Below are 27,736 nucleotides of genomic sequence, written 5' to 3' on the forward strand. Positions count from 1 at the left end.
TTTAATGTAAATTTCATATAATACATAATGCAGTGATTTTGACCATTCAATCCACTTAATTTCAAATTAGTTGGGTGGGAAAAAGAAAATTCATACTCCCAAAGCATTAAGTTTGACATCAGGGGTGGACATATTTTGAAAAAATAAGCCTTGACTTTACATTACAAATAAACTTTTAATTGCCACAATGAAGTAATGTATGTTTGTGCTCCCTATTTCTCAAGATGCTGTGAAATTCAAATATTCTAAGTGATGATATCCTAAAAGACAAGCAGCAAGGGAAGACAATTCTTCTTGAATCCATGGGGAATGTCTATATGACAGGAGCTTTTAACCTAAGAGGCAGCAATGTCCCTGAATTTGTATGTAAAACTGTTCTACTAGTTTTCTGCAAATTCCTCTCAACTCCTCTCTCCAGACTACTACTTCACAGTGTAACTGAACACTGTTAGGAAACTGGTGTATATTCTTATAGATCTTATTCTTTGCACAAAATAACTTAAAAACCAAGCATTTGTATACAAACATTGTTTTGTATGTGCACTTTTCCTAGAAAGACAGGTTGTAGGTTTTTTTCATTTTTAAGAGAGCCATAAGCCAAGTAAGATTAAGTAATTTAGGAACCAAACTAAGAGTTTTTCTTACCGTTCAGTGAGTTGAAAAAATTGTCTTAGATATTTCTATAAGCAACAGAAGTGAAAAGGCCCAGAAATACCTCAACTTTTCTTCTCCACTCAGGTAGGTGACCCCAAGGAAAGTTTGCATAACCTCTATAGCTGTAAAATGGCAACAGTATATATTTTATAGGACTTTAAAATTATGAGATAATGCTGCCTGTAAACCTGTAGGAAGCAAACATCAATGTTAACTGAGTTACATTTTTAGTTTTTTAAATATAACTCCAAACTTTCAGAAAATAGTACATGGAAATTCTTGTATACTCATTAGCCAGATTCAGCAATTGTTTCTTGTTAACCTTTTAATTGCTTTTTTGTTGTTGTTGACCCCATCCCCCCAGCCACTACTAATCTGTTCTCTTTATCTATGAACTTGGCTTTTGTTTTGAGATTCCACATACAAGAGAGATCATACAGTATTTGTCTTTCTCTGACTTATTTCACTTAGCATGATGCCTTTGAGGTTCATCTATGTTGCTGCAAATGGCAAAATCTCATTTTTTTATGGCTGGAAAATATTCCACGGGGCTTGCCCCGTGGCCGAGTGGTTAAGTTCGCACGCTCCGCTGCAGGCGGCCCAGTGTTTCGTTGGTTCTAATCCTGGGCGCGGACATGGCACTGCTCATCAAACCATGCTGAGGCAGCGTCCCACATGCCACAACTAGAACGACCCACAACGAAGAATATACAACTATGTACAGGGGCTTTGGGGAGAAAAAGGAAAAAATAAAATCTTAAAAAAAAAAATATTCCACAACCTCTTTATCCATTAAGATCTTGGCTGCTGTAAATAATGCCGCAATGAACACAAGGATGCACACATCTTTTCTAGTGTTGTTTTCTTGGGATAAATACCCAGAAGTGGAATTGCTGGATGATAGGGTAGTTCTATTTTTAATTTTTTGAGGAACCTCCATACTGATTTCTATAGTGGCTGTACTAATTTACATTCCCATCAACAGTGCACAACGGTTCCCTTTTCTCCACATCTTCAACACTTACTTCTTGTGTTTTTGATAACAGCCATTCTAACAAGTGAGGTGATACCTCATTATGGTTTTGGTTTGCATTTCCCTGATCACTAATGATGTTTGCATTTACCTGCTGGCCACGTGCATGTCTTCTTTGGAAAAATGTCTATTCATATCTTCTGCCCATATTTAAATTTTTTTTGCTGTTGTGAGTTCTTTACATATTTTGGCTATTAGCCCCTTATGAGATATGATTTGCAAGCATTTTCTCCCATTCAGTACGTTGCCTTTTCATTGTTGGCTTCCTTTGCTGTGCTCCTATGTCAAGGAGCTTACCACCTATGTTTTCCTCTAGTTTTATGGTTTCAGTCTTTAATCCATTTTGAGTTAATTTATATGTGTGGTCACAAGACAGTGGTCGAGTTTCATTCTTTTCCATGTGGTTATCTAGTTTTTCCACCACCATTATGGAAGAGGCTGTCCTTTACCCATTTTATATTCTTGGCTCCTTCGTCGCAAATTGACCATATATTTGTGGGTTTACTTCAGGGCTCTCAATTCTGTTCCATTGATCTGTGTCAGTTTTTCTGCAAATATCACATTGTTTTAATTACTGAAGTTTTGTAATATAGTTTGAAATCAGGAAGTGTGATGGCTCCAGCTTTGTTTTTCTCAAGACTGCTTTGGCTATTCAGAGTCTTTTGTGGTTCCATACAGAAGAGGCCCAGAAATATCCAAATTTTTATTTCTATACCACATATTAAGGCAATCTAACACATCTAGTCTTTAAGCCCAGTGTCTATCCATATATACATAACGTTACACCCATACAACCACTACTTCTGACAGGAGTTCCCTTTTCTGTTAAAAGAACTTGCCTCTTCATTGTTGAAACCACACCTCCCAACTCCTTCCTCTCCCCAGCTATGCCCAGTCCTTGGTTATTATCTTTGTCCTCTCCAGCCTCCCTTCTTCAACAGTCCAGGTATGCTGCTGCCTTAAGGCCATTACATTTGCTATTCCCTATATCCAACATACTCTTCTCCCAGATATCTACAAGGCTCCCTTTCTCACCTTAAGATTTTACTCAAATTTCATGCCCTCAAGAAAGCCTTCAGACTGCCTTCTTTAAACCTGTATCCCCCCCCTTATTCCCCTACTCTCCTTCCCTGACCCATTAACACATATGTAATATGTTTTTAATTATGTTTACTGTCTCTTCATAGGGAAATTAATTCTCTTCCAGATTGTGGCTAATGTTTTCACTTTAAAGATATAAGCAGCTTGTCAACGAAAGTACTCCTATAGTCAACAGATTAATGTTCTCTTTAGGGCAGTGATTCCCAGTCTTTTAATACCTGGCTTTACAGTTGTTTAAGTGTGTTTCCTACTAGAATGTGGGCTTCTTGAAGACACAAACCATATTACTTACCTTTCCTTCAGCAAGGTGCTTGGTACTGAACACTCTTAATATTTACAACTTGGTTTACAAAAAAGAGGAAGGAAGAAAAACAAGGGTTTTTAAAGAGTGAAGAAGAGACAAAGATTATACATTCAGGTGTCAGCAAAAATGTTAGGAAAAAGGATTGGTGCCTAAATCAATCCAGTTATATTTTCTCATTGTACCACAATAAAGAGAATCCCATTTTCAAAGAAATTAACTTTTATTTGAAAGAAGACTTTCCCATACGTATCTTCTAAGGACTCTGTACTACACATTGTCTGCTTAACCACTGTCCCAATACCAAAATTTCTAACAGCAAAGTATACAATTGCTCAAAGTAATAAATAAGGGCTGTCCTTCACTGATTAAAGGAATACTTAAACTTCAATAAATTCATCACAAAAATCACACTTTAAATTTGTAAGTTTTAACAGATGTATTTTAAATACAACATGTTTTGTAGGAGTCCACGAGCTTTTCATTTCTAAAAGACGACGTAATTTTTAGGGTTCAAAAATTCCGTTCTTCCAAAGAAATGACCAAGTGATTTCTTCTATAGCTTCAAACTTTCTACACTACTTGCTCCATGCCACCCCAGACAAACAACATGACTGAACTACTTTGTGTGTTACTATCTTCTCCAAAATAAAGTTGAAAAAAAGGAGCTTGTAGTAAATGCAGATCTCTAATACAATGTCTAATACAATATTTAACACAAAAGAACCTTTTAAAAGATCCTTTCTTTCTTCATTTGATTAGCCAGGAGTTAATTTTCTGTAAAAGCAAAGAAAAATCATTTACAAAGCATTAACACTGAGGGTTCCTTTTTCACTCAAGATGTTTAACTACTCAAAATGACAACAATCACATCTTTAGGAGTATAATAAAGGGGTGGAAAACAGCAATACAACTGACAAAGTGTAGATGCTAAATAAACCAAAGATTTTTTTAAGGGTTCTTTTAAAGGACTATGAAGGATTGGAAGCTTGGGGAAATCCAGAATTAAACAAAAAAAAGAGAAAGAGAAAAAGATGTCCTTAGCTGCAAACATTCTGGTTTATCAATAGCGTCCTGAAAAAGAAGGCCAAAAAAAAAAAGTCAAAATGACATATAGTGTGACTTGCCTAATACTTTTCCAACTATTTTAACAGCTACCATATACCCTAATTTTCTAAAATAAACCATTAATTAGAAATGAGGTTCTTAATGCTACGAAAGCAAGTGTACATACTTGGGCTGTAGGAACGAGATCTTGATCGTGATCTGTATCGACTATAGTAAGGAGAAGGTGATCTTCTTCTGTAGAAAAAAAAATTCTTTAGTATACCACATCGTCACTCCACTGAGGCAGATGAAAATAAAAATACCCCGTCATTCAAAATAATAATGGACTCAAGATGATAACTACTAAGTTCTCTGTGTCAAACGACACCAGAATAGTAAACATATGGCACAACAAAATATTGGCAAATACAGATAATTAACCTCTGTTATTAGTTTTGAGAAAATATTTTTTTCGTACATTCTCAAGAAAGCATCAGTCTATTTTTTACTATTTTTATTAATACGTATCAAACATAAATTAAATGTGCCAAATAATACTACTAATTAATTTAGAACAGAAATCATAAGTTAAAACATTACCTGTACCGGTAATCATAGTCTTCATATCTGTCATACCCACGGTCATATCCTCTATCATAGTAAGAATCTCGACGTCTGCCACCTCCTCCACCTCCACCACCGCCTCCGCCACCGCCACCACCACTACTACAGAAAAATGTAAAAACTTTGTATCAATGCAAATGATTATTTTCCACCACTATCATTTAATACAATTGGTACTTAAAATAAAATGGAGGAAGGAGGGGAGATAAGAGAGAAAGAATAACCCTTTCACGACTATTACCTCCATCTCTCATTTTGCTGACTCCCATGGTGTTCTGCTTTAGCTTCCTATTCATTACATAAATAAGCAGGAATGATTTCACAAAAACTGTCCGAACTATAAACTGCTTTTCTATGAATGCGCTACCCAAATCAGCAGGACCTTTTCAAGGTGAAATGCAGCAGCGTGCTGGGAAAGGGTACCAAAGCTAAGATATGCGTCCTTATGACTAATTCCAATGCAATTAATACACACCCAGAATAAAAAAGTAACCAAGCCTGAACGCCAGAGAAGTGACTACCTTATACTGAGGTTCAGCACTAAAACCATGGTCTGGTATTTAAACCTTTGGCAGTGAATTTAAACTCAAAGCTCTTTCTTCTGCTGTTTTCCCAACTCTTAATCATAGGGACACTATTTTCACTTTAGTGTTCTGTATGCTCTCCTTGCCAAATCCTACATTTCCCCCAGGAAGGTTTCAAATTAAATGAAAGCCTATAGTCCTTCTTTCCCTCTTAAGAAGTAAATACTGTCTTTGGTTGTATTACATTTAAAAAAACTTTATAAAAGCCCCCATTTATGTTCTACACAATGTGAAAACTGGCAAGACTGGCTTTTTTTTTTTTTTTTTTAAACAAACACTAACATCAGTAAAACCCTTCCTCGTACACAGAGGCTTCCAAGGTCACATAATAGATAATATTTAAAAAGCATGTGATATTTTTCTAGTACTTAATAATCTCCTGTTTGTGTAAGTACCAAGAGCCAGGAATGTACTTCGATAGTTTTATTTTGTACCCTTGATTCAAAGAATATATACAAATTAAGTAACTTTCAATTCTTATTACAGGAGAAAAAATTTTATCTTTTGATTAATCAAAATTTTGCACACATTTTGGGTGGATTTCTGGCTCTTACAGTAGAGCTTAGGAAACTTGAAATCTTACTGAGTTGGTCTGCCCATGTAGATGCCTGGTGTAGGTGTGTGTGCCCTCTTGGTAATAGAATAATCCACACGAATTCTTCTACCGTCCAGCTCCATTCCATTTGCCCTTTCCATAGCCTTTAAAGCAGAACAGGCACAGAGTCATGCATGATTCATCAGGGAGAAACTACCAAAACTGCAACAAATTTAACATATTTTCCATTTGAAATTTCAAAAATGAAAATTCTCTAACCACTTCTTTCTCCATCACCAGGGGCTAAGATTTTACATAGTAATCCTTGCTACATGCATGTCAATAGTATTGACTTTGCTAAGGTACACACGGACACTTAAGCAGGCCTGTGCTGAAAGACTGGAGGCAGCTACAGCCATAGAGAAGGAACCACACAACTCAGGGAAGTCTGCATAACTCTGAGGCTGTAGTCATAGTTTCAGTCTCGGCAACTCAAAGCAGAAATTACAATTCAGCTGACAATTCTAAACTAGTCAAGTTGTTCCTGAGGTAATACACTGCCACCTAGTGAACTTCCAAACATCAAGGAACTTCTAAACTTGCCAACAAGTGCTCCTGTCTTTATACCTGCGCTCACATTCCCTATCACTTTGCCCTTTGGCACTAATACCAATAAATGCAATAATAATTCAATCATTTTAACAAATTTGCAAGAAGTTCTTTGGAACTAAGTAAAGTTGCCATTTTCATTTAACTTTATCCAGAAATAAACCTGAAGGGGGGGCAGATAACAGATAGGGCAAATTAGTTTCATTTTTTATTTATTTTTTTTTGGTGAGGAAGATTAGCACTGAGCTAACATCTGTGCCAATCTTCCTCTATTTCGTATGTGGGACGCTATCACAGCACGGCTTGATGAGTGGTGTGCAGGTCCGCACCCAAGATCCAAATCTGCGAACCCTGGGCTGTTGAAGCAGAGCCCGCAAACAATCACTATACCACTGGGCTGGCCTCTTAAAAATAAATTTGTCATGTTGGTTGCATTTTCACTTCAGAGCGGATATCCTGGTATTTCTAAATTTACACATTTATCCCTTAATTGAGAAAAGGAATAAACAAATCACAGTATCTAACAGTAAAAAAAAAAATCATAGTACTGACAAATTAAACCATTAGAGTGCCTATCAGAATGTCTACTACAAAATGACTTACAACCTGGAGCATTATTTTGTTAGAATTATCTGGCGTTTTTCAACCTCAGCACTACGACATTACGTAACTGCTAATTCTATGTTGTGGGTAGCTATTCTGTGCACTGTAGGATGTGTAGTATCATCATTGGCCTCCATCCATCAGATACCAATAGCATCTATTATTTTTTAAAGATACGCTTTTATTATGACTGCTTATGTTGCAATCAAACACTGCTGATGCATAGAGCGATAATGACCTGTCACATGCAAAATGATACAAAAGACATGCCAGTACATGGCACTTACTAAGCTTTGATAAAACTTTAATAATCAGCTTCAAATTTCTTAAAATGGAATTTTCTAACTCAATCACTATGAACTTTTAGTACAGAGAAAGCAAGCCTACTGCTTCCTTTATAATTCAATACCTAATACATTAGAAGAGCACTATTTCTAATCATTAACATTAATTAGGATCACTCTGTTAGGCAAATTAAGGATGGCACTACACAAAAATGAAGAAGTAACAATTCCTTCCATGTGTTATTTTTCAATTATAGAACAGAACAACAGATGAGTATTAAGAGAACAGAAAAACAAAGCTCTGTTATCTATACACGGGGAGCTAATTAGACAATTACAAAATTAAACAGATTAAATCTAAACACTAAATAATTCTAAAAAGTCATTTTAATCATCTGCTTGGAGCATGAATAAGGCTTATTCAAAGGAGAACACTTAAATACTTTACTTTTTCCATTTACTCAAACACGTATTGCTCTCTTTACAAGGGCAGATTTCAATCAGGATATGGCTATACCAGAGAGTATTAACTGGAAAGAAAAACTGGCTATTCCAATTGTAACACAGAGAAGCAGAGTTTGAATCAGGTCAGAGAATGAAAGCAGACATAATGTTTATGGAACTGGGAGTCTATTAATCAACCTTTAATAGTAACTCAATACTATAATCATCAAATTGACAAATAATTACAAAAACAAAATTACCTCCTTTGAGTCATCTATTCTCTCAAAATAAACAAAGGCAAATCCTCGTGATCGTCCAGTAATAGTAACTCAATACTATAATCATCAAATTGACAAATAATTACAAAAACAAAATTACCTCCTTTGAGTCATCTATTCTCTCAAAATAAACAAAGGCAAATCCTCGTGATCGTCCAGTTCGCTGATCATAAACAACATTGACGCCACTCAATGGTCCATACCGAGAAAATACTTCACGAAGATCTCTCTCTGTTGTGTACAAACTGAGGCCAAACACTCCAAGACAAGTGTTGGGATCTGGATTTGCCTATTGAATAAAGATGACATTTAATGTTAAGCTCCAAATTAAAATAAAAATTAAGACGGAGAAATATTTTGCTTAGAACATCTCACCCAATACACTATATTGTTTCAAGTCACTTGGAAATAAGAACTTAAGAGGATGAAAACTAGATGAGCCACACTTTATAGTTCACAGTACACTCAGGCCTTCTTTGGAATATACTTGATGTTGTGGCCGAAATAAAAAACATCCTTACTCTCTAGCCCAGCAATTTTCAGAATATATCCTAAGAATTCACCCTTAGTTTAATGCCATATTTCTAGTTTATTCAAATGCTTTACATCCCTTATAGATTTGTACTTAATTTGACTTTGTCTGTAATTGCTGATTAGACTCTCCTCCTCCATTTTCATTCTTTAGCAAGGATATTCTTGCAATGTTCCCATGATGCAGATTTGAAAAATAAATGAATAGATTTCAAAACATCATTAAATAACAGCAGACTCCATCACAGTTAAATGATTCAGTGTCACATGGGAGAAGCAGAACACAGCAGTTAAGCACAGGACCGTTAAGAGTTCAGTAGCCTGGTTGAAACCTGGGCTATTCCAGTTAGCCAAAAAATAAACCCACCTCAATGTCACATACCCAAGACTCAATTTCCTTATCCATAACATGGTAACTTGCCTCACAGAGATGTTAAAAGTATTAAATATATTGAAGAACTTTGCATGGTGTTCAATATAAGTGTTAGCCATTATTACTACTACAGAGTTGTTGGTATTTCCTTGCCTTTTTCCTTATCTCAATAGTCTCAACTCAGTTTATGCTTTTCATTTTAATTCCTGGAACATATCACTTCTTCCCAAACTTCACCTCTTAAATATTCAAGTCAAGAAAAGAAAATATACCTAAATGTATATAATCAATATTCATACACTCAAGGATGTTGTTTCTGGAGTACCACTTTCAAACAGCAGTCTAGCTCTCATAAAAGCAAGCTATTATGCTATGACTAAATACACAGGAGGACAAAATAAGTTTTCATTAAATTTTACAAACCACATACCCTGCTGCCTGTATGTCTTCTCCGGTTAGACATTGGAGAATGACTTCGGCTCCTTCGACGCCGGTATTCTGGTGTATATGACCTACTTCGAGATCGTCTCCTATGAGAGTGAGAATGGGATCTGGATCGAGTGTAACGTCTATGAGAATGCCTTCTTGACCTCGACCTTTGAGAGAAATAAATTTAGATAAAAATACTCAAACAAAATGGCTACCTCTAAAGATCCGTATACATATATCCCAGCTTATTCTCAGCTCCTTTCTCCTTTCTGAGGAAAAGGTATTCTTCCTGTTGTTCTCTTAATCACTACAATCTCCTCTTCATTCTCAGCCTATCCCTTCTACATTCACTCTTTTCACCTTACTTTACAAGCATGTTAAGGCTCTACCTTCTTCAAAACAGGAAAAAAAAAAAAACTACCACTAGTAAGGAAATTCTGTAATATTCCACAACATGGATGAACCTTGAGGATATTATACTAAGTGAAATAAGCCAGTCACAAAAAAGACAAACACTGTATGATTCCACTTATATCAAGTACTTAGAGTAGTCAAAATCATAGAGACAGAAAGTAAAATGGTGGTTGCCAGGAGCTGGAAGGAGTAGAGAATGGGGAGTCATTATTTAATGGGTATAATTTCAGTTTTACAAGATAAAAAGTTACGGGGATGGATGGTGGTGACCGTTGCACAACAATGTAAATGTACTTAATGCTGCTGAACTGTACACTTAAAAATGGTTAAGACCCACAAAGGAAAATTACAGGCCAATATTGCTGATGAACATACATACAAAAATCCTCAACAAAATATTGGCAAACCGAATATGGCAATACATTAAAAAGATCATACACCACGATCAAGTGGGATTTATACCAGGGACACAGGGATGGTTCAACATCTGCAAATCAATCAATGTGATACACCAGATTAACAAAATAAGGAACAAAAACCACATGATAATCTCAATAGACACAGAGAAACCATTTGATAAGATCCAACATCCATTTATGATCAGAAACTCTCAATAAAATGGGTATATATGGTAAGTACCTCAACATAATAAAGGCCATATATGACAAACTCATAGCCAACATCCTATTCAAGGGGGAAAAACTGAAAGCCATCTCTCTGAGAACAGGAACAAGACAAGAGTGCTCACTCTCACCACTCTCATTTGACATAGTACTGGTGGTTTGGGCCAGAGCAATTAAACAAGAAAAAAAAATAAAAGGACTCCAAACAGGCAACAAAGAAGTGAAACTCTTGCTGTTTGCAGATGACATGATTTTATACATAGAAAACTGTGAAGAATCCACTGGAAAACTATCAGAAATAATCAACAACTGCAGCAAAGTTGCAGGGTACAAAATCAACTTAGAAAAATCAGTTGCATTTCTATATTCCAATAACAAACTAACAGAAAGAGAACTCAAGAAGACAACCCCATTTACAACCGAAACAAAAAGAATAAAACACCTAGGAATAAATTTGACCAAGGAGGTGAAAGACCTATACAATGAAAACTATAAGACATTACTGAAAGAAATTGATAATGACATAAAGAAATGGAAAGATCTTCCATGCACATGGATTGGAAGAATAAACATAGTTAAAATGTCCATACTACCTAAAGCAATCTACAGATTCAATGCAATCCCAACCAGAATCCAAATGACATTCTTCATGGAAGTAGAACAAAGAATCCTAAAATTCATATGGGGCAACAAAAGACCCCAAACAGCTAAAGCAATCCTGAGAAAAAAAGAACTAAGCTGGAGGCATCATGATCCCTGACTTCAAAATATACTACAAAGCCATAGTAATTAAAACAGCATGTTACTAGTACACAAACAAGCACACAGATCCTTGGAACAGAAGTGAAAACCTAGAAATAAAACCACACATCTACAGATAGCTATCTTCGACAAAGGGGCTAAGAACATACTGGAGAGAAAGGAAAGTCTCTTCAACAAATGGTGTTGGGAAAACTGGACAGCCACATGCAAAAGAATGAAAGTAGACCATCATCTTTGGCCGTACACAAAAATCAACTCAAAATGGATCAAAAACTTGAAGGTAAGACCTGACACCATAAAACTTCTACAAGAAAAATAGCAGCACAATTTTTTTTTTAAGATTTTATTTTTCCTTTTTCTCTCAAAGCCCCCTGGTACATAGTTGTGTATTTTTAGTTGTGGCATGTGGGATGCCGCCTCAGTGTGGCCTGATGAGCAGTGCCATGTCCATGCCCAGGATCCGAACCAGCGAAACCCTGGGCTGCTGCAGCGGAGCGTGTGAACTTAACCACTCGGCCACAGGGCTGGCCCCTACAGCACACTCTTTGACATTGGTCTTAAAAGGATCTTTTCAAATAACACATCTACTCGGACAAGGGAAACAAAAGAAAAAATAAACAAGTGGGACTTCATCAAACTAAAGAGCTTCTGCAAAGCAAAGGAAACTAGGATCAAAACGAAAAGACAACCCACCAACAGGGAGAAAATACTTGCAAATCATATATCTGACAAGGGGTTAATCTCCATAATATATAAAGAACCACACAACTGAACAACAAAAAAACAAACAACCCGATCAAAAAGTGGGCAGAGAATATGAATGGACAATTTTCCAAAGAAGATATACAGATGGCCAAAAGGCACATGAAAAGATGTTCAACATCACTAATCATCAGGGAAATGCAAATCAAAACTACACTTAGCTATCACCTTACACCTATTAGAAGGGCTATAATCACCAAGACAAAAAATAACAAATGTTAGAGACATTGTGGAGAAAAGGGAACCCTCATACACTGTTGATGGGAATGCAAACTATGGAAAACAGCATGGAGATTTCTCAAAAAATTAAAAACAGAAATACCCTATGACCCAGCTATCCCAATGAACTGAAATCAACAACACAAAGAAACTTATGCACCTCTACGTTCACTGCAGCATTATTCAAAATAGCCAAGATGTGGAAGCAACCCAAGTGCCCATCAACCGATGATTGGATAAGGAAGATGTGCGTGTGTGTACGTGTGTGTACACACACAATGGAATACTACTCAGCCATAAGAAAAAAAAAGGACAAAATTGTGCCATTCGCAACAATATGGATGGACTTTGAGGGTATCATGTTAAGCAAAATAAGCCAGACAGAGAAAGATAAACATCGTATGATTTCACTCATATGTGGAAGATAAACACATGGACAAAGAAGGGGGAGGGGGTTGGGTGGTGGGCACAAGGAGTGAAGGGGCACACTTATATGGTGACTGACAAATAATAATGTACAGCTGAGGGGGCCAGCCCGGTGGCTGAGTGGTAAGTTTTCGTGCTCCGTTTCAGCGGCCCAGGGTTTCGGCGGTTCAAGTCCTGGGTGTGGACAAGGCACCGCTCATACAGCCATGCTGAGGTGGCATCACACATGCCACATCTAGGACCCACAACTAAAAATACACAACTATGTACTGGGGGGCTTTGGGAGAAAAAGGAAAAATAAAATCTTTAAAAAACTTAAAATAATGTACAGCTGAAATTTCACAATGGTATAAACTACTGTGACCTCAATTAAAAAAAATTGGTTAAGACTAAATTTTGTCCTGATGTGCATCTTACCACAAAAAAGACCAAACAAACCACCAACTACCATTATAATAAAATCCTTTGATTCTTATCACCATTCTCAACATAGTTCTATATTACCTTCACAGTTAAGTACCATTTCCTTTCCAATCTTTCTTTAGCCCACTGCAATCTTGCATCAAAACTAATTCATCGACAACCTAAATGTCCATCTAATCTAACAGTCTTCATGTCTAAGTCTAACAGTCTTCATTTCCTCAAGCTTTCTACAGCATCTCACCCATCTTTCCACTGCCGATTCCCTAGTTCATCTCCTATCTCTGGTTTTTCCACTCTCAGATAGTCCTCTTTCTTTGCCTATAAACACAAAAATTTCTTATTTACTATTAGCATGACCCACCCTTAACTAAACACCTAGACCAGTAGTGATGACAGTCATGCAAAATAACTTCTATAAGGCATTCAATAAACGTTATAAATGCTAAGGCCCAGAAAGTTTAAGAAGAGAGCACATGGGTGAAGGGAATAAAATTAATGAGGGAAGATTGAGACAAGAAAGGCTAACAATAAAGCTGGAAGACTTAATAGAGACAGGAGAAAAATGTTCTGGGAATAGCAAGAGCAAAAGTTCCTTGGCAAGAAGACATGGAAATGTGATTAGAGAAGTGCAAAACAGTACAATCTGCTAGGAACTAGGATACTTACAAAGGAAGCAATAAGAATGAAGATTAGGAAAGGACTGAGACAATACTGTGTAAAACTTTGAATATCAAGCTAAGAGTACAGACATACTGAAGAAAGGTAAACAAAGGGTTCTTTTGTTTAAAATTTTATTTAATGTATATCAATTGTTTTTTCTTTTTTGAGGAAGATTAGCCCTGAGCTAACTGCTGCCAATCCTCCTTTTTGCTGAGGAAGGGAGGCTCTGAGCTCACATCTGTGCCCACCTTCCCCTACTTTATACGTGGGACGCCTACCACAGCATGGCTTGCCAAGCGGTGCCATGTCCGCACCCAGGAGCCAAACCAGCGAACCCTGGGCCGCCGAAGCGGAACGTGCACACTTACCACTGTGCCACCGGACCGGCCCTAAACAAAGGCTTCTGAGTGGGGACAAAAACAATAGAATGAGTGGCCTACTATCTAAAAGTAATCAATCATTTTCGGGGTAGAATGGGCTATGTATGAAGAAAACTTGTGTTTGAGCAAGGATACCAAACAGGATATTTCCCGTTTTCCTTAGCACTAATTTACAGCCTCAGTTTAAAAAAAAAATAAAAAACATTAATAAGAAAACCTGTCACTTAAAATATCAATTGTTACTTTTAAATAATAATGAAAAGTGAGACATTAATTTAAAACTCTTCAGGAGTGTCTACCTTTTCTCTAAATCAAATAGTGACAAAGATTATGGAAAAAATTAAGAGTAAGGGAGTAAAGAGTATCCATGCTATTTAATGTTCTCAGGTGACATATGAGCAAAGAACTGAATCAAGTGACATGTGAATATCTGAGGAAAGAGAATTCTACCCTAAGGGCAACACGTACAAAGGTCCTAAAATGAAAATATATTCATTTCTGTTTCTACATCCAAATTCTTTCCAATGCTCTTCTGCACATGTGGATTTAATTAAATAGACTAGTTACTATATCAAGCACTGGGCTGGATCTTGGATACAACAGAGAAAAAGACATAGCTGTGGACCTCAAGAAAAGTACAGACTTTTAACTGATTCTTCAGTCTCATGCCCCCTTAGAGACATAAATTAGATCTCTGATCAAGAAGTTACAATCACTTCAAAATAATGGTACAAGTTGTTTTTAAACCTTTTTTTCCTACCCTAGTACAGGTGGGACATCGGATACTGTGACCCTTGCAGTGGTCCACTAGAGTTTTTTGTTGTTGTCAATGGAATTGGTAGGGGCTCTGAATCAGTCAGATATTCTCCCCAACCCGCCCCCGCCCAATTATATCTGACTAGGGCTCCACCTACTAACTCAGAATTTTCAGATAAAAGATGTAGCTGGAATGCAAACCTTGAAAAACCTTCTCAAATCATTCTGATAACCTGTTCAACAAATATTCACCAACTTTCCCTGCAATAAATTACACACCAAGTCTCCAATACAAAAAAATTACCTTTTTATTGTATAAATATTGTTGAAATAAAATCAAACTCTAATCCTCAAATGCCAAGCACATTAAAATCCATGGACATATATTTAATTTGTATTAATAGCTAGTACCCAATAGATTAATTGGGCTAGGAGATGATTACACCTTACCTAAGTCCTCTAGAACAGATTATTCATTTGTACACTCCCATTTGAGAAAAACTAGTTCATGACTGAGTCTTTGTTGAAATTTCTTAGCAAAATGCAACAAAAGTGCGGGATTAAACCACTCTGCCCTGAAAAATCCAAGGAAAGCATTTCAAGTATTATTTTAAACACACTTACCTGGATTTTGATCTTGACCGAGAATGGGATTCAGAGTGTTTGGAAACCCTTGATGGACTACGAGATCCTGACCTGCTCTCCGATTTTACACGAGCAGGAGTTCCCGTTGGAGATTTTGACTGAGAGCGAGACTCCTAACAAAGAAGACAGTATTACAAATGGCACTGGTCACGTAGATGCCTAACACCTAACATTTAAAGTACCGTAATTATTTATATTGATTGCTCCTGAAAAACAAATGGTTAGGCAACACCCTCCAGAAAAAATTTCAGCTCATTAATAACCCATTGTTAAATACTGCTAACTGTCCTCAATAATTCCCTACTTGAACCAGATCACCAATTCTCTATTAACTAAGTAATCATGCAAATTCATCTACAACTTGATCATACAGACACTGGAACATAAACCATACATTTACTTAACCTAGGACCCATTCATTCTTCCAGATTCTTTTAATTCTACTTCACTCTTGCTTTCTACTTCTCTTCATTCTTCATTGAGTTTTTCATTTTTCATACTTCGTGTATTCTTCCCCAATTCAAACAATTCAAAATAGCCTTAAAAAAAATATTCAAGTGCTTCTATCTGACCAATCTTCTGTTCAATTTTTTCCCCCATTCAATTTTAATTTTCTGATCTTTAATACTTTTCATTAGCCTTCTTTTATCTTGATTTATCTTCCACATTCTTGGAAAAAACTCTTCAATTTCTTCACGAACATTAACCTTAATGGAAAAAGAACATTTAGTATATTTAAGCACGTGGGGATTATAAAACTCTGCTGGAGTTCAGAATGTTATCTACCAAATGGTAAAGCCAGCAGGTAAAGTGCAAATAACTAGTTTATTAAAAAAACAATTTTATAATCTTTAAATTGTTCAAAAGTCTAGTTTCTAACAATTAAAGAGAATTTACTGAATTTCTCTAAATGTTTTTACCATACTCTTCACCCTCCTCCCCTTTCATGTTTCATCCTAGTTCCTAAAATGTGCACAATTTTAATATAATACTTAATTCAAGCATAACTCTAACATTAACTATACCCCCCATCTATGTCTTAAGTTTTCACTAATTTATCATCTTAGTGATCTTAAAATAAGCTTTCACTAAGCCATGCTAAGATATCAAGATATAGTTGAAGAAAGCATTCTAGGCTGAAATATTTATACACATCTATCTAAACTCACACACTATAAGATACATGCTGAGGTTTGAAGAAGTAAAAGAAAAAAATGTAAAATTACTAACATCTTCTCTCAATTTTGTTTGACTACTACCTTTGCTCACTCTGATTTACCCAGAAAGATGTTCTGAAGTAATACAAGGATATTGAAAACATTAAGGGGAAAAGAAAGCATGAAATTCTTAAAATTTCCCCTTTGGCTTGTAAATTCCTAATATACCTATTTTTGCAAATTGTGCCATTTTAAAATCCTATATTATCCAAGAAGTATCATAATGTAAAAGAAGTTAGAAAATTAGAATCCTTGTCTTTATTTTTGACCCCACCTCTTTTGTTCATAGTTTTTGCATATTTTATGCAGCTATGCATACTTGTACTCCCTTCAGTGACTATCTCCAAGTTCAGAAAACTGACAGGCTTCTGAAAGAGTTGGATACAAATCAAAACTTTCCAAATCAAATAATTTGAAATTGATTAAAAGCTTGTTTTTTAATTTGACAGATATATGAGGCACTTATGACGAAAGTAGGACGAACAGTTTGGTTTCTCTGTCCATGTAAAGCCTTGATTATTAGTCTAAATAATTATCCCAATTTCACACCAATTTCCCCCTATGCCATAAGACTATCATGCAATTTACTTAAAACTTTTCCTTTACTCTGTTTAACGTCAAAAGACTTACTTACCAAGGAACTGTACTAATACTCTCTATTTTTTCAGATAAAAACAAAACTGAAATATAAAGCTACTTTTCTGTTCAATATCGACCTTTCCCATTTAGCTTCCTACAGTAAGTCTCAGCAAATCTCAGAAACACTCTATAAATTTCTGACCGATGCCTGGAGCAGGCATAGCAATTTACGCTTTTTCAATCACTAACTGTAAAAGCAGAATATCCAGTACTTAAGAAAAAAAAAGTATGGCAAATTTGCTTGTAATTGAAGTCTCAGGGGCTGGTTCATTAATTAAACTGATAAGAGTATCTACCCCTCTCTCTTTTGGCTTTCCCCTCTAGAAAACAGATCCTCTGGTATAACATTCATTTATGCCACCATTGAACAGCAGTAGATGGAACAGTATCTATAAACATCACAGTCCTTGTTATATACATGTATCAGAAGGCTTTGTGCTCTGTTACTGTAAAATCTTTAGTTTTACTAGGATAAAAAAACCAAAATCTTATGTTAAAACCCAAATTTATTCTTAAATGTTTATGTGAAGCTTTCTAGTACAAGATTAAAATTTTATGGTCCAAATACGTGTATATTTCAAGTCTTCCCTCATAAACGTAATAGTTGAAAATTATTCAATAGTGCTAAAAAAAAAACTCACCACTTCTTAGGAATTAATGTAAACAAGGTAACTCAGTAACATCTTAAAATTTAAATTTTAAACCCAGTTCTGGCATAGCAACTCAATGGGAAAAAATGCAACTTTCTAGTTTGTTAAAGCATTAAGATATGACAGGGTATCTTTTCTAAAGACATCAACATATTGTTCAAGAAGGCTTGCTTTTTATTATGCCAGGTGTCACAAATACCTCATCTCCTTTGTTGCCTACCTTTCAATGTTTTTATCAGGGATACCTAAATCTGCATAAATTTCTTCATGGAATCATTCAAGGTTAAGAAACAGTCCTCTTAACTCCCTCTTTAACTCCTAGTAAAAAGCTGTCACTATCATTTTAACCTCCAAAAACAGTTTAAAGACTTACTAAAAAGGTAAATCAATAACTGTCAGTAACCTTAACCTAAAGAACAAACTACAAAGCATAAAACAAACTTTTAATTCTTCAGAATTATTTTTACTGTAATAAAAAAAAATGGCCTGTCATCACAAGAAACGGTAGTTAATAAAGTCTTCACACACAGAAAACTGTTATACTAATATTTACCATTTTTAAGTAACTTATTTCTCAAAAGCTGGTACCAAATACATACTATCTTCACTAAACTGTGCATTAGAAACCAGGCTACAATAAGCCCTTTATGGACAAATGCTAGATTATCCTTTTCTACCCCTGACTTGTCTTCATTATGAAACGATTGTTTCAACTTTTTTCAAGGAAACTCATAAAACTTTTCAGAATTTGGAAAGTGAATTGAAATTGAAAACAGAAAAAAATTAAATACTGAGAAGGGGTGGTATCTGTCCTGTTTCACTAGACTACACTTAACCTGCTCTTAAAGCTGTCCAGTCAAGAAATTCTGCCAAATTCCTCAGTAACCTGCTTCTGGATCCAACAACCATTAAAACTATGCTGCCTAGTTGAAATGGGCAGGTTAAGGACTCAACCAAATCATATCACAAATTTTAATAGAAATTTTAAATTTGCTCCCAGTCTACCTTACCTACTATAAGCCAGAAGCCACGCAGAAAGTTCTCACAGTACAACCTGCTTAAAGGGTGTGTGTTTGTTCTTTTAATTATTCTATCATTATCAAGGTACCTTTGGTGGTAGCTGAAGGACACAGCCAAAAACAAAAAGGAGGGAGCTAACCATGAATATTAAGAAAGTACTACAGTGTACCCAATACAAGCAGTCTAAGAACCATCTTTCTTTTGTGTTAAAATAGGTGTGTTTTACAAACTGTAAATAACCACAATGACCACGTACTATTCTTTTAATCAAGAAAAAGCGTTATTAAATATATGCACACATTGTTGCAGAACATGAACAATCCCTACAGTAAGCAAGAACTGCAGTGTTTTTTAACACAGCTAGTATATTACCGGTGGAAGAAAAAAAATTCCAACAATATATATGCTTAGTACTTAAAACCCATTAAAATAAACACATAAATCAATATAAATGCTATGCTGTAACCCATTCTAACATTATGGCAAAGCAAACTGTATGCCAAGTAATTGGGCCAAGTTTACACAAATTCAAGTCTATATGCATATGGTGCAAGCTTTTAAAATAAAATTTCTCAAAACATATTTTCCTACTACTTTATGAAACTAGAGATGTACTTCTACAGAAAATATCAGTGCACTTAGGTAAACTATATGTCCAAAAGATGGAGGGTGTACTTAGATTACCCAAATAACATAATATTCACTGTTCTGAGAACTTCATTCTTTAGGACTTGTGGGAAATCTGTGTTTACTCAATTCTTTAATTTTAGCCTACAGAAATAGCAGTTCTGCCTCATTCCTCTTGAGTATGATAGGCTACTTCTTTTACAGACTCTTAAGCTTACAAAAGAATTACTTCCAGTCTCTTTTTAACCCACAGCTGCTATCAGAGCAATTTCTTAAAAAGAAAACACCAATTGCTCATAACATTAGCTGTTTTTAAATAATTTCCCTTCTTTTAAGATCATACCTGTATGCTGCCTGCTGAGTGAGATTAAAGTGGTCTTTGTATCTGAAAGGCTCACAGATATTCTAACACTGTATTTGTCTCTATATTCTCTAAAATTTGGAATAATTTTGGGAATACTTAACATAAAGAAATTATTTAGGAATTGGCACTTACACACATATAATCAAATTTAAAGTCATGTCACAACTGTGCAATTAACTGTAAAATTTAGTCTTTTGTACAAATTTTAAACACGGCTCATAAACTGGCTAGTTTATGTCATCGTCAATTGTAATGTCCCAAAAGCTAGTGTATAAGTGGCAATTTCAATGGCACAGAAAACAAGTTTATAAGGACTAAAGTGGTTTAGGTATATTAAAAGCCCATAAATAGCAACTAAAAACAAACTACGAAGAACCTGTTACAGAATTCTGTATTTATGCTCTCCTCTTCTAATGTCATGGAGTATTCATGAATCTTGAATAAGACTACAGGGCCTCAGTTTAAAGGAAAAATCATATCTTGTCTTCTACTTCAGATCAGTACGCCTAGTCACTTATACTTTTGGTGAAAATCATGAGACAAAAAGGATTAGACACAACTATATATGGCAGTAAACTGATGGAGGGAAGGGAAACCACAATTCCTTTCATTATTCCCCTCAACTCTTTTTTCCCCCTTTTTTAACAGTGCTTACTGACTCTCTCCTCATCTGATCTTTACCATTTTCTCACCTCCACTTCTGTCCTGCTAAATCTGTTATGACATGTGAATAAATAACAATCAGTATTAATTCACTTAGCATGTGCATATATACCTTTTACAAAGGTCTCAGAGTTAGTTATTTAATGTCTGCCCATCCACTGATACTATCAAAGAGAAGGTTTCCACACCATCAGGTAAGTTCTAGAAAACTATTATGCTGATTATTCATGGCCATTTCACACTTGTTATACTACACATTATTCCACAGGTAAATAACTTCAGTTCATTTACAAAATAAAGTCCATAGAGACAAAGTTTATTTGTATTTTTTAATGACTCTCACTCCTAAATATTTAAATCCCTTGGCATTCTTTCAGATTCCAAGACACTTTATTCTCATTTTAGGAATGGTATAAATCGTAAGCAGCATCTGTGACAAATCTGTAAAACTACAGTTATGCACTGTGGGTACAATTAGTTGCACTGCTCATTTTTAAAATCCTGCCTTCTTTATATTGACAAATTAGCACCCTTCAGCGAAAGAATCTCAAACATAAAAACTTGAACACTAAAATATTTCCTTAAGTTTATAGATTCTTCGCTTAAATGACGGAGTGGAATAAAAAAGCACTAAAATTGGATAAATGATAGTACTTAACTTCAGGTAAATAAATCAAACCCAAGACAAACAAGACTCTCGGGTTTAATACTACCCCTACCATAAGAAAGGAAGCCTTATTCTTCTGTAACAGGTTGATGTGATGAGATATATGAAATTAAATTGCTGAAGCTGAACTAAGTTTTGTAAAAGCTTGAGTGCTGACATTCTTATCTGTAAAACAAGGATTCAATTTTATTTGTATTCTTTAAAAAAAAAAAAAAAGAGAGAGGGCAGAGGGTAAACCTCATCAGTACCCTCACATTTACAATTTTAAAATTTCATCAACAAAAATTTTTTAAGCCTAGTTTAAGGGCTCTTTAAAAAAGCCAGTCACCAAGCTGAGTTTTGAACAGTGTAGTCCTCACCCCTATTATTACAAATCATGTTTCAGAGAAGAAAGAAGCCTTCACCTATTTCAGCCATTCTTGAACAAAATATCTTAATACACACAAATTTTAATTCAAAATTGATACAGGTGAATTTGCACTTTCCTCTTCACTTTTATCATCCAATCATCTTGTACATTAAGGGGAACACTAGTAGTCTCTTAAAAATATTCCAGCTACTTAAGAAGCCAAAACAAGCTCTGAAAAGGAGGCAAGAATAAGTAGCATCTTTCTCTTCAACTGCACTACAAAGCATAGACAACTGTGGAATCATAAGATGGACTCCTACGCAATAAACAAATCATTACCCTCCATTAAAAACACTGGGCCACTGTGTAAGAAAAAATTGGACTCAATGTTTTTCTAGTTTCATTTTTTAAAAAATTAGGGGTAGAAGGGGAACAAAATAAGTAAAATGATAAAAGCTTAATTTCCATTATCCTTAATTTCTATAAAGGACACTAAAATTTTCTGAGATCGAAATCCTAGTATTACTTTAAGCTGTGTGAAGCAAACAACTCATTCCTTTTATGAAAATGACACGCAAAGTCATAGCTCAAGTGCCAACCTCACTCCCAGCTCCAAAAGACATTTCCACTTAAAAAATATTTCTAGCTACATTTCTAACTATATACGTATCCCAAGCAAATTGCTTTTATGGACCTATTTATTTTAATGATACCACTATTCTCCCGGATTCCTTAAAAATGTCTAACTCATTTCTTACATCCCACTGCTGTCCAGTTTAGACCAAATTGTTCATAATTTCCATTCTTAAATATTTCAGATGTACCATGTTGCTCTTTCTATCCAAGTCTCTGTTCTTTGTAAAATTCCCTTCATTATGCTACTCCCAGAATTAAGAATTCATAGATAGTACCTTACTGCATATTGGATTAAGTCCAAATTCCTAAATCTAGAATTCAAAACCCTCCATTATCTGACTGCATATTTAGTCAAATCTCTCTCACTATTCCAGCAACCTCCTCATTGTCACACTCACACAAATATTCATTTCCCTAATCATCAGATCCAGTTCAAGTTTTACATCCTACTTAAAGCGTTCCCATTCCCCTCACAAAACTGCTCAGCTCCATTTTCTGAATTCCTTATTAATTCTATCACATAGCACTTGATTATATACTTACTTTTACCCAGATTTGAGCTGTCAGTCATCTCAAATTAGACTCCAAGTTTTCTTCCCCTCAAGAACACCTGGCCTTTACTAAGAAGGCAGCAGGTGCTCAACAGTTTCACTTCAGGCAGAAGGGAATTTTGGTTGATTAACTATTGGGGTCACTTATAACGAAATTCAGCCAATTATATTTTCTTTCCTAAAGTTCTTTTATTCCAGTCCTTTAAAACGGAAGAGACATTAATCTGTAATGGAAAATTAAGCTCCTGTAACTGTTTTTAGCAAACTTCGTTAATGGCTCTGAGACACCAATGTAAAGCGTGCTCTTTTTAAAAAACTTAATCAAAATATATACAGCATAGTGTATCAAGGCAATGAGCAATGGACTGGACCTTAGAAATCTCGGGTTCCCAACTGCTCAGTCTTCTGGGCCTCAGGTTTTAGTTTCTAAAATTGTTAAGAGTACTTCTGCCCTTGTAAGATTATTCTGAGCAATAAATGAGAAAATATGTCAAAGACAGAGGGCAGGGGGAGGTTCTAAAATGCTATAAAAGTACAAACTGTTAGTATTATTTCCTTAATGTATTCTGCAATCTCTAGAAAGTTACCCTCTAATTCTATATATCTTTTCAGTAAGATGGGGTTAATAACTGCCTTGTTTATTTTGTAGATAAAGCAAATGAAATCTGAATACTGACCTGTCAATGTTTTCTCTAATTTTAGTTAAAACTTCCAAGTATAACTACTTAAACTTCTCAAAAACATCATTTGAAAATCTTTTTGAGTCTCTCTAAAAAGTTATTACATTGAAATACAAAGATAAGAACACAACAATTGTATTCTATAAAAGCTTTTTAAACTGCTGGTTTGTGATTAGCAGATAAAAGGTCACTGTAGTTTAAAAACCAAAAGCTCTAGTGAATAGTAAATTGCTTTAAGAAACAATAATAAAAAAAGCAGACCCTCAGAAAAGCTTCTGGCATTCTTCTAATTCTTTAACCAATTACAAATAAAGACAATTACCTCAACAACAAAAAATGTAACAGGTGAGCGTGACCGTATTCATTAATCTACCGAGTTCATTCACGCTGAAAAATGTTTGGGTATCACGTTAAAAAGATATTTTCTATGACCATAAACACTCTAAGAGAGGGAAAAGGTAAAAACCTTTTTTCTATTAAATTGTTAATGCTTACACACATTTTAGCTTAAAACTGGGTGAGAATCTTACATGTATTATTTTTCTAGGTGGGTAAGGTGATTATCCAGAACTTGCTCCATTCCTCAACTTAAGAACTAATAAAAAATAAGAACTTAAAGGAAAACCAGGTCCCCAAATAGGCCTCTTCACTTCCCCATAAATCAAAACAAATATTAACCAAAAAAGTCTGTACTAAAATTAATCGAAGGAAAAATTAATAGCAAAATTCCTTCCTTAACTAAAGTTCATTTTCAAAATAAGCAGCAGCTTACAACAACCACCGATATTTTTATGATGTGATTTTAAGAAGCTTTTTGGGACAATAACACTCCATCCTAAAAAACGAGCAGATTCAACTACTCATTTATATCTATGGTCCAGATTTTATTTTAAAAAAACCAATCTTAAAGGCATTAAAGGTAGCTTTTTGTTTCTAACGCATTTAAATCTCTTTCCTCAAAAAAGAACAAAAGCCTAAACCGACCTTTTGATTTATAGCTGTCTGGTTCCAGGTGTTTATATTATGAGCTTCTAAAAAAGACAAATTCATTCCCTCCAGCACACATCTTAAGTGTTTTTTTATGCGTTTCCCCTAGTGACTACAACACCAACACAACAGCCAGAACATGCTACCTGGGGATTTTGTTTGCTTTTCAGGGTTTCACACTAACTCACTTCCACCGATTTCCACTACGAGGGTACCTTTGCAAACACAACTCAAACACTGATAAAAGTTCTAGTACATTTAAGCTGAGGATAACGTATCTTCGTGCTATTTATATTCATCGATCCCAAATAATGAAAACCTCTGAGCCCTCTTTGCTGGGAGGTGGGTTAAGAAGAGAAATGGGAGAGGACCTGTACTTTTCAGGTACCGTTCTGAGTGACAGTATAAACTGACTAGCTATTTAAAGAACACTAGCCATGATATTTCTTCAGTTATGTAAAATTAAGACAGAAGATGCCTTTTTTTTTTTTTACCGTAAAAACCTGTAAAGGAGTGGTCAGTTTTTAGACGAAAGGTCATAGGAAGAAAAGCATCAGAAGTTGAGATATAAAGAATAGAAAAAAAACACCCAACATCAAGGAGTTAGAAAAATAAGGCGTTATAGCATTTCCACATTCATTTTGAAGTGAAAGCAAAGGAGAAGGGACATTAAGGGAAAAGGGCTCCTCGCGTAGTTTTCCCCTCACAGCTCTCGTCTTAAGAACGCTTAAGGGTCGGTGCGGTCGTTGACTAACCACTTCATTAGGCTCGTCCCACCTTCAACCTCAAGGCTTTCGCCTTTATAGACGCAACGCCGCCGGTTCCAACAGAGACGCGGCCGCTCACTGCAATAGAGAGCCAAGGAGACACAGGCCCCAGCTAGTCCCACGCCAGCTTCTCCCCGCCCGGACGACAGCCCCGCGCACTTGCGACCCCGAGACCCTCTACGATGCTCGGGGTCGCCAGAAATGCCACCGCAGGAAGCACCTACCACTATCCGGCCGGAGGGGAACTCCCTGCCGTCTCCTCCCGCCCCACCGCGACGGGGACCCACACCTCGGAACAGAGATAAGGAAGCCTCAGGGGTGGGAGAAGGGAGGGCGCACTGCGGGGGAACTCAATCGGACCCAGGAGTCCAGGTATCAGTCAGTCGCCAAAAAAGGGGGGAGGGGGTTATTCGTGGTGTTTGGGCAAGAAGTGGAACCCAGAAGCCATCTTGGGATGTGAGGAAGCCACCGCGATGGCTCCAGAGGCTGCTCTCCACGGGCACCCGCCGGACTCCCCACAACCCCGCCCGACCGCGCCTGTCCCCGTGAAACCCCGAGCATCGGGCCGCCGCCGAAGACGGCTCCCGCGGCTTTGTACTCACTCTGCCCTCGAAGTTGTTCTCCTCTACATCACTCATGTCGGCCAGGCGCTCCCCAGAACTAATAAGAGACAAGTCTCGGCTCGAGGGCCTATGGCCTAATCAACCTGCTGACTGGACCGTGGGGAGGAGGAAAGAGTCGGCAACAACAGCCTCCTCGCTCCACTCCCACTCGGTCGCAAGCTCGGGCAAAATGGCGCCGGTGCCGCCAGAAACGTTCCGGCCTCCCTGGAGCGCGACGTAAGGGGGCGGGCGTCTCTGTGACGTCACGAGGCCCCGCCTTCCGCGAGGCTTTGTGGAGGTCCTGGCCGAGCCCTGGGGGTGGCGAGTGCTTCCAGCCTCTTCATCTTGCAGCCAAATCCGCGGCCGTAACCTCCAAACTTCAGACTAGTATGTAACGCGTCGGTCGTTTCGAAGATTTTTCAGTCACCAGATGAGGTTTTATTCACCTTGGTCCCCTTAATATTTTCCAAGTGGATTCTGATGGAACAGAAAAAAACTGCAAGCGTGTATGTAATGAATAGGCTTTTATTTTGGGATGTTTTCAGCAATCTTACTACTTTTCTTCAAGATTTGCCCCTCGTAATGTTATCGAAGTAATACATGCACAGATGGGGTTGTAATGAAAAGTCACAGTTCCTTGCCTCACTCCTCCCAGCGTCCCTCCTCCCAGAGACAACTGTCAATTTTATTTTTGTTATAATGCTTAGCTCTCCTCTCCTTTTTCTTTTTTTAAAGATTTTATTTTTTCCTTTTTCTCCCCAAAGCCCCCCGGTACATAGTTGTATATTCTTCGTTGTGGGTCCTTCTAGTTGTGGCATGTGGGACGCTGCCTCAGCGTGGTTTGATGAGCAGTGCCATGTCCGCGCCCAGGATTCGAACCAACGAAACACTGGGCCACCTACAGGGAGCGCGCGAACTTAACCACTCAGCCACGGGGCCAGCCCCTCTCCTCTCCTCTTTTTTGACGTAGATATTTCCTTTTAGTTTTGTAGACAAGACCTCCCAAATCTACCCACTTGGTTCCCAATCATGGTAGTAATTTCTGAGGTGACTTTGAGCTTTATTTGTTTTTTGACATTTTTAAGATTGGTTTCCTCATAAAAATTTTTTTCCCATAATACTTTGGATAAAAGCGTTCACATGGACCTTCCACCACGTTCAATGTTAGGAAAGTTGATTGAACATTATTATGAAGACTGCTACACCTGGGTAGGGTTTCAAGATTTAATTGTGTTTGCTATTGATAAAGCTAAACATGTATAACATCTACTTTTATTTTTTTTATTTTTATTTTTTTTATTAATGTTATGATAGATTACAACCTTGTGAGATTTCAGTTGTACATTTTTGTTAGTCATGTTGTGGGTACACCACTTCCATCTACTTTTATTTTTATTTATTTATTTTTAAGTGTTCAACTTTACTTTCCCCTGGTTGCTTTTATTTTTCATTTTTTTGGCTAAGGAAGATTCTCCTTGAGCTAGCATCTGTGCCAGTCTTCCCCTATTTTGTATGTGGGTTTCTGCCACAGCATGGCTGCAAATGAGTTGTTGTAGGTCTGCACCATGGAACCGAGCCAGAGTGATCCAAACTTAACCACTAGGCCACCACCCAGCCACGATAACTTCTACTTTTTAAAAAAATGTTGAATTTTATAATGAAGCAATAAGGCTGATACCATTTGAACCTCCCAATCAATCTTAGCACTGCTAAAAGTGAGACAACCAGACATGACATACCTCTTGATGTGATGCAATGGTAACTACACATTGCTTTCTATGAAGTATTTGTGATCTCTCCAAATTGAACTCAGATCT

General features: G+C 36.5%; 1 protein-coding gene across 12 annotated transcripts; it reads right to left on the reverse strand.

Annotated features, from left to right (window-relative positions):
* Nucleotides 1-3,293: 3,293 nt before the first annotated feature.
* On the reverse strand, nt 3,294-26,153 carry TRA2A (transformer 2 alpha homolog). Of its 12 annotated transcripts, none has more exons than XM_070510253.1 (10): nt 25,920-26,151; nt 25,328-25,395; nt 15,895-16,207; nt 15,480-15,613; nt 9,432-9,597; nt 8,198-8,386; nt 5,928-6,043; nt 4,737-4,862; nt 4,324-4,391; nt 3,294-4,163 (listed from the first exon to the last, which is right to left on the reverse strand). In XM_070510253.1, the coding sequence occupies exons 5-10, from the start codon at nt 9,462-9,464 to the stop codon at nt 4,153-4,155; spliced, it is 543 nt and encodes a 180-aa protein (XP_070366354.1). In that variant the 5' UTR covers nt 9,465-9,597; nt 15,480-15,613; nt 15,895-16,207; nt 25,328-25,395; nt 25,920-26,151; the 3' UTR covers nt 3,294-4,152. The 12 variants fall into 12 exon arrangements, with proteins under 12 accessions (XP_070366354.1, XP_070366348.1, XP_070366398.1 ...); XM_070510247.1 differs by having other exon boundaries at nt 25,306-25,395; nt 25,920-26,144; XM_070510297.1 differs by having other exon boundaries at nt 15,906-16,207; nt 25,920-26,129.
* Between the last annotated feature and the right edge of the window lie 1,583 nt (nt 26,154-27,736).

Source organism: Equus asinus, chromosome 1, assembly GCF_041296235.1.
Source record: "Equus asinus isolate D_3611 breed Donkey chromosome 1, EquAss-T2T_v2, whole genome shotgun sequence".
Taxonomy (NCBI): Eukaryota; Metazoa; Chordata; class Mammalia; order Perissodactyla; family Equidae; genus Equus; species Equus asinus.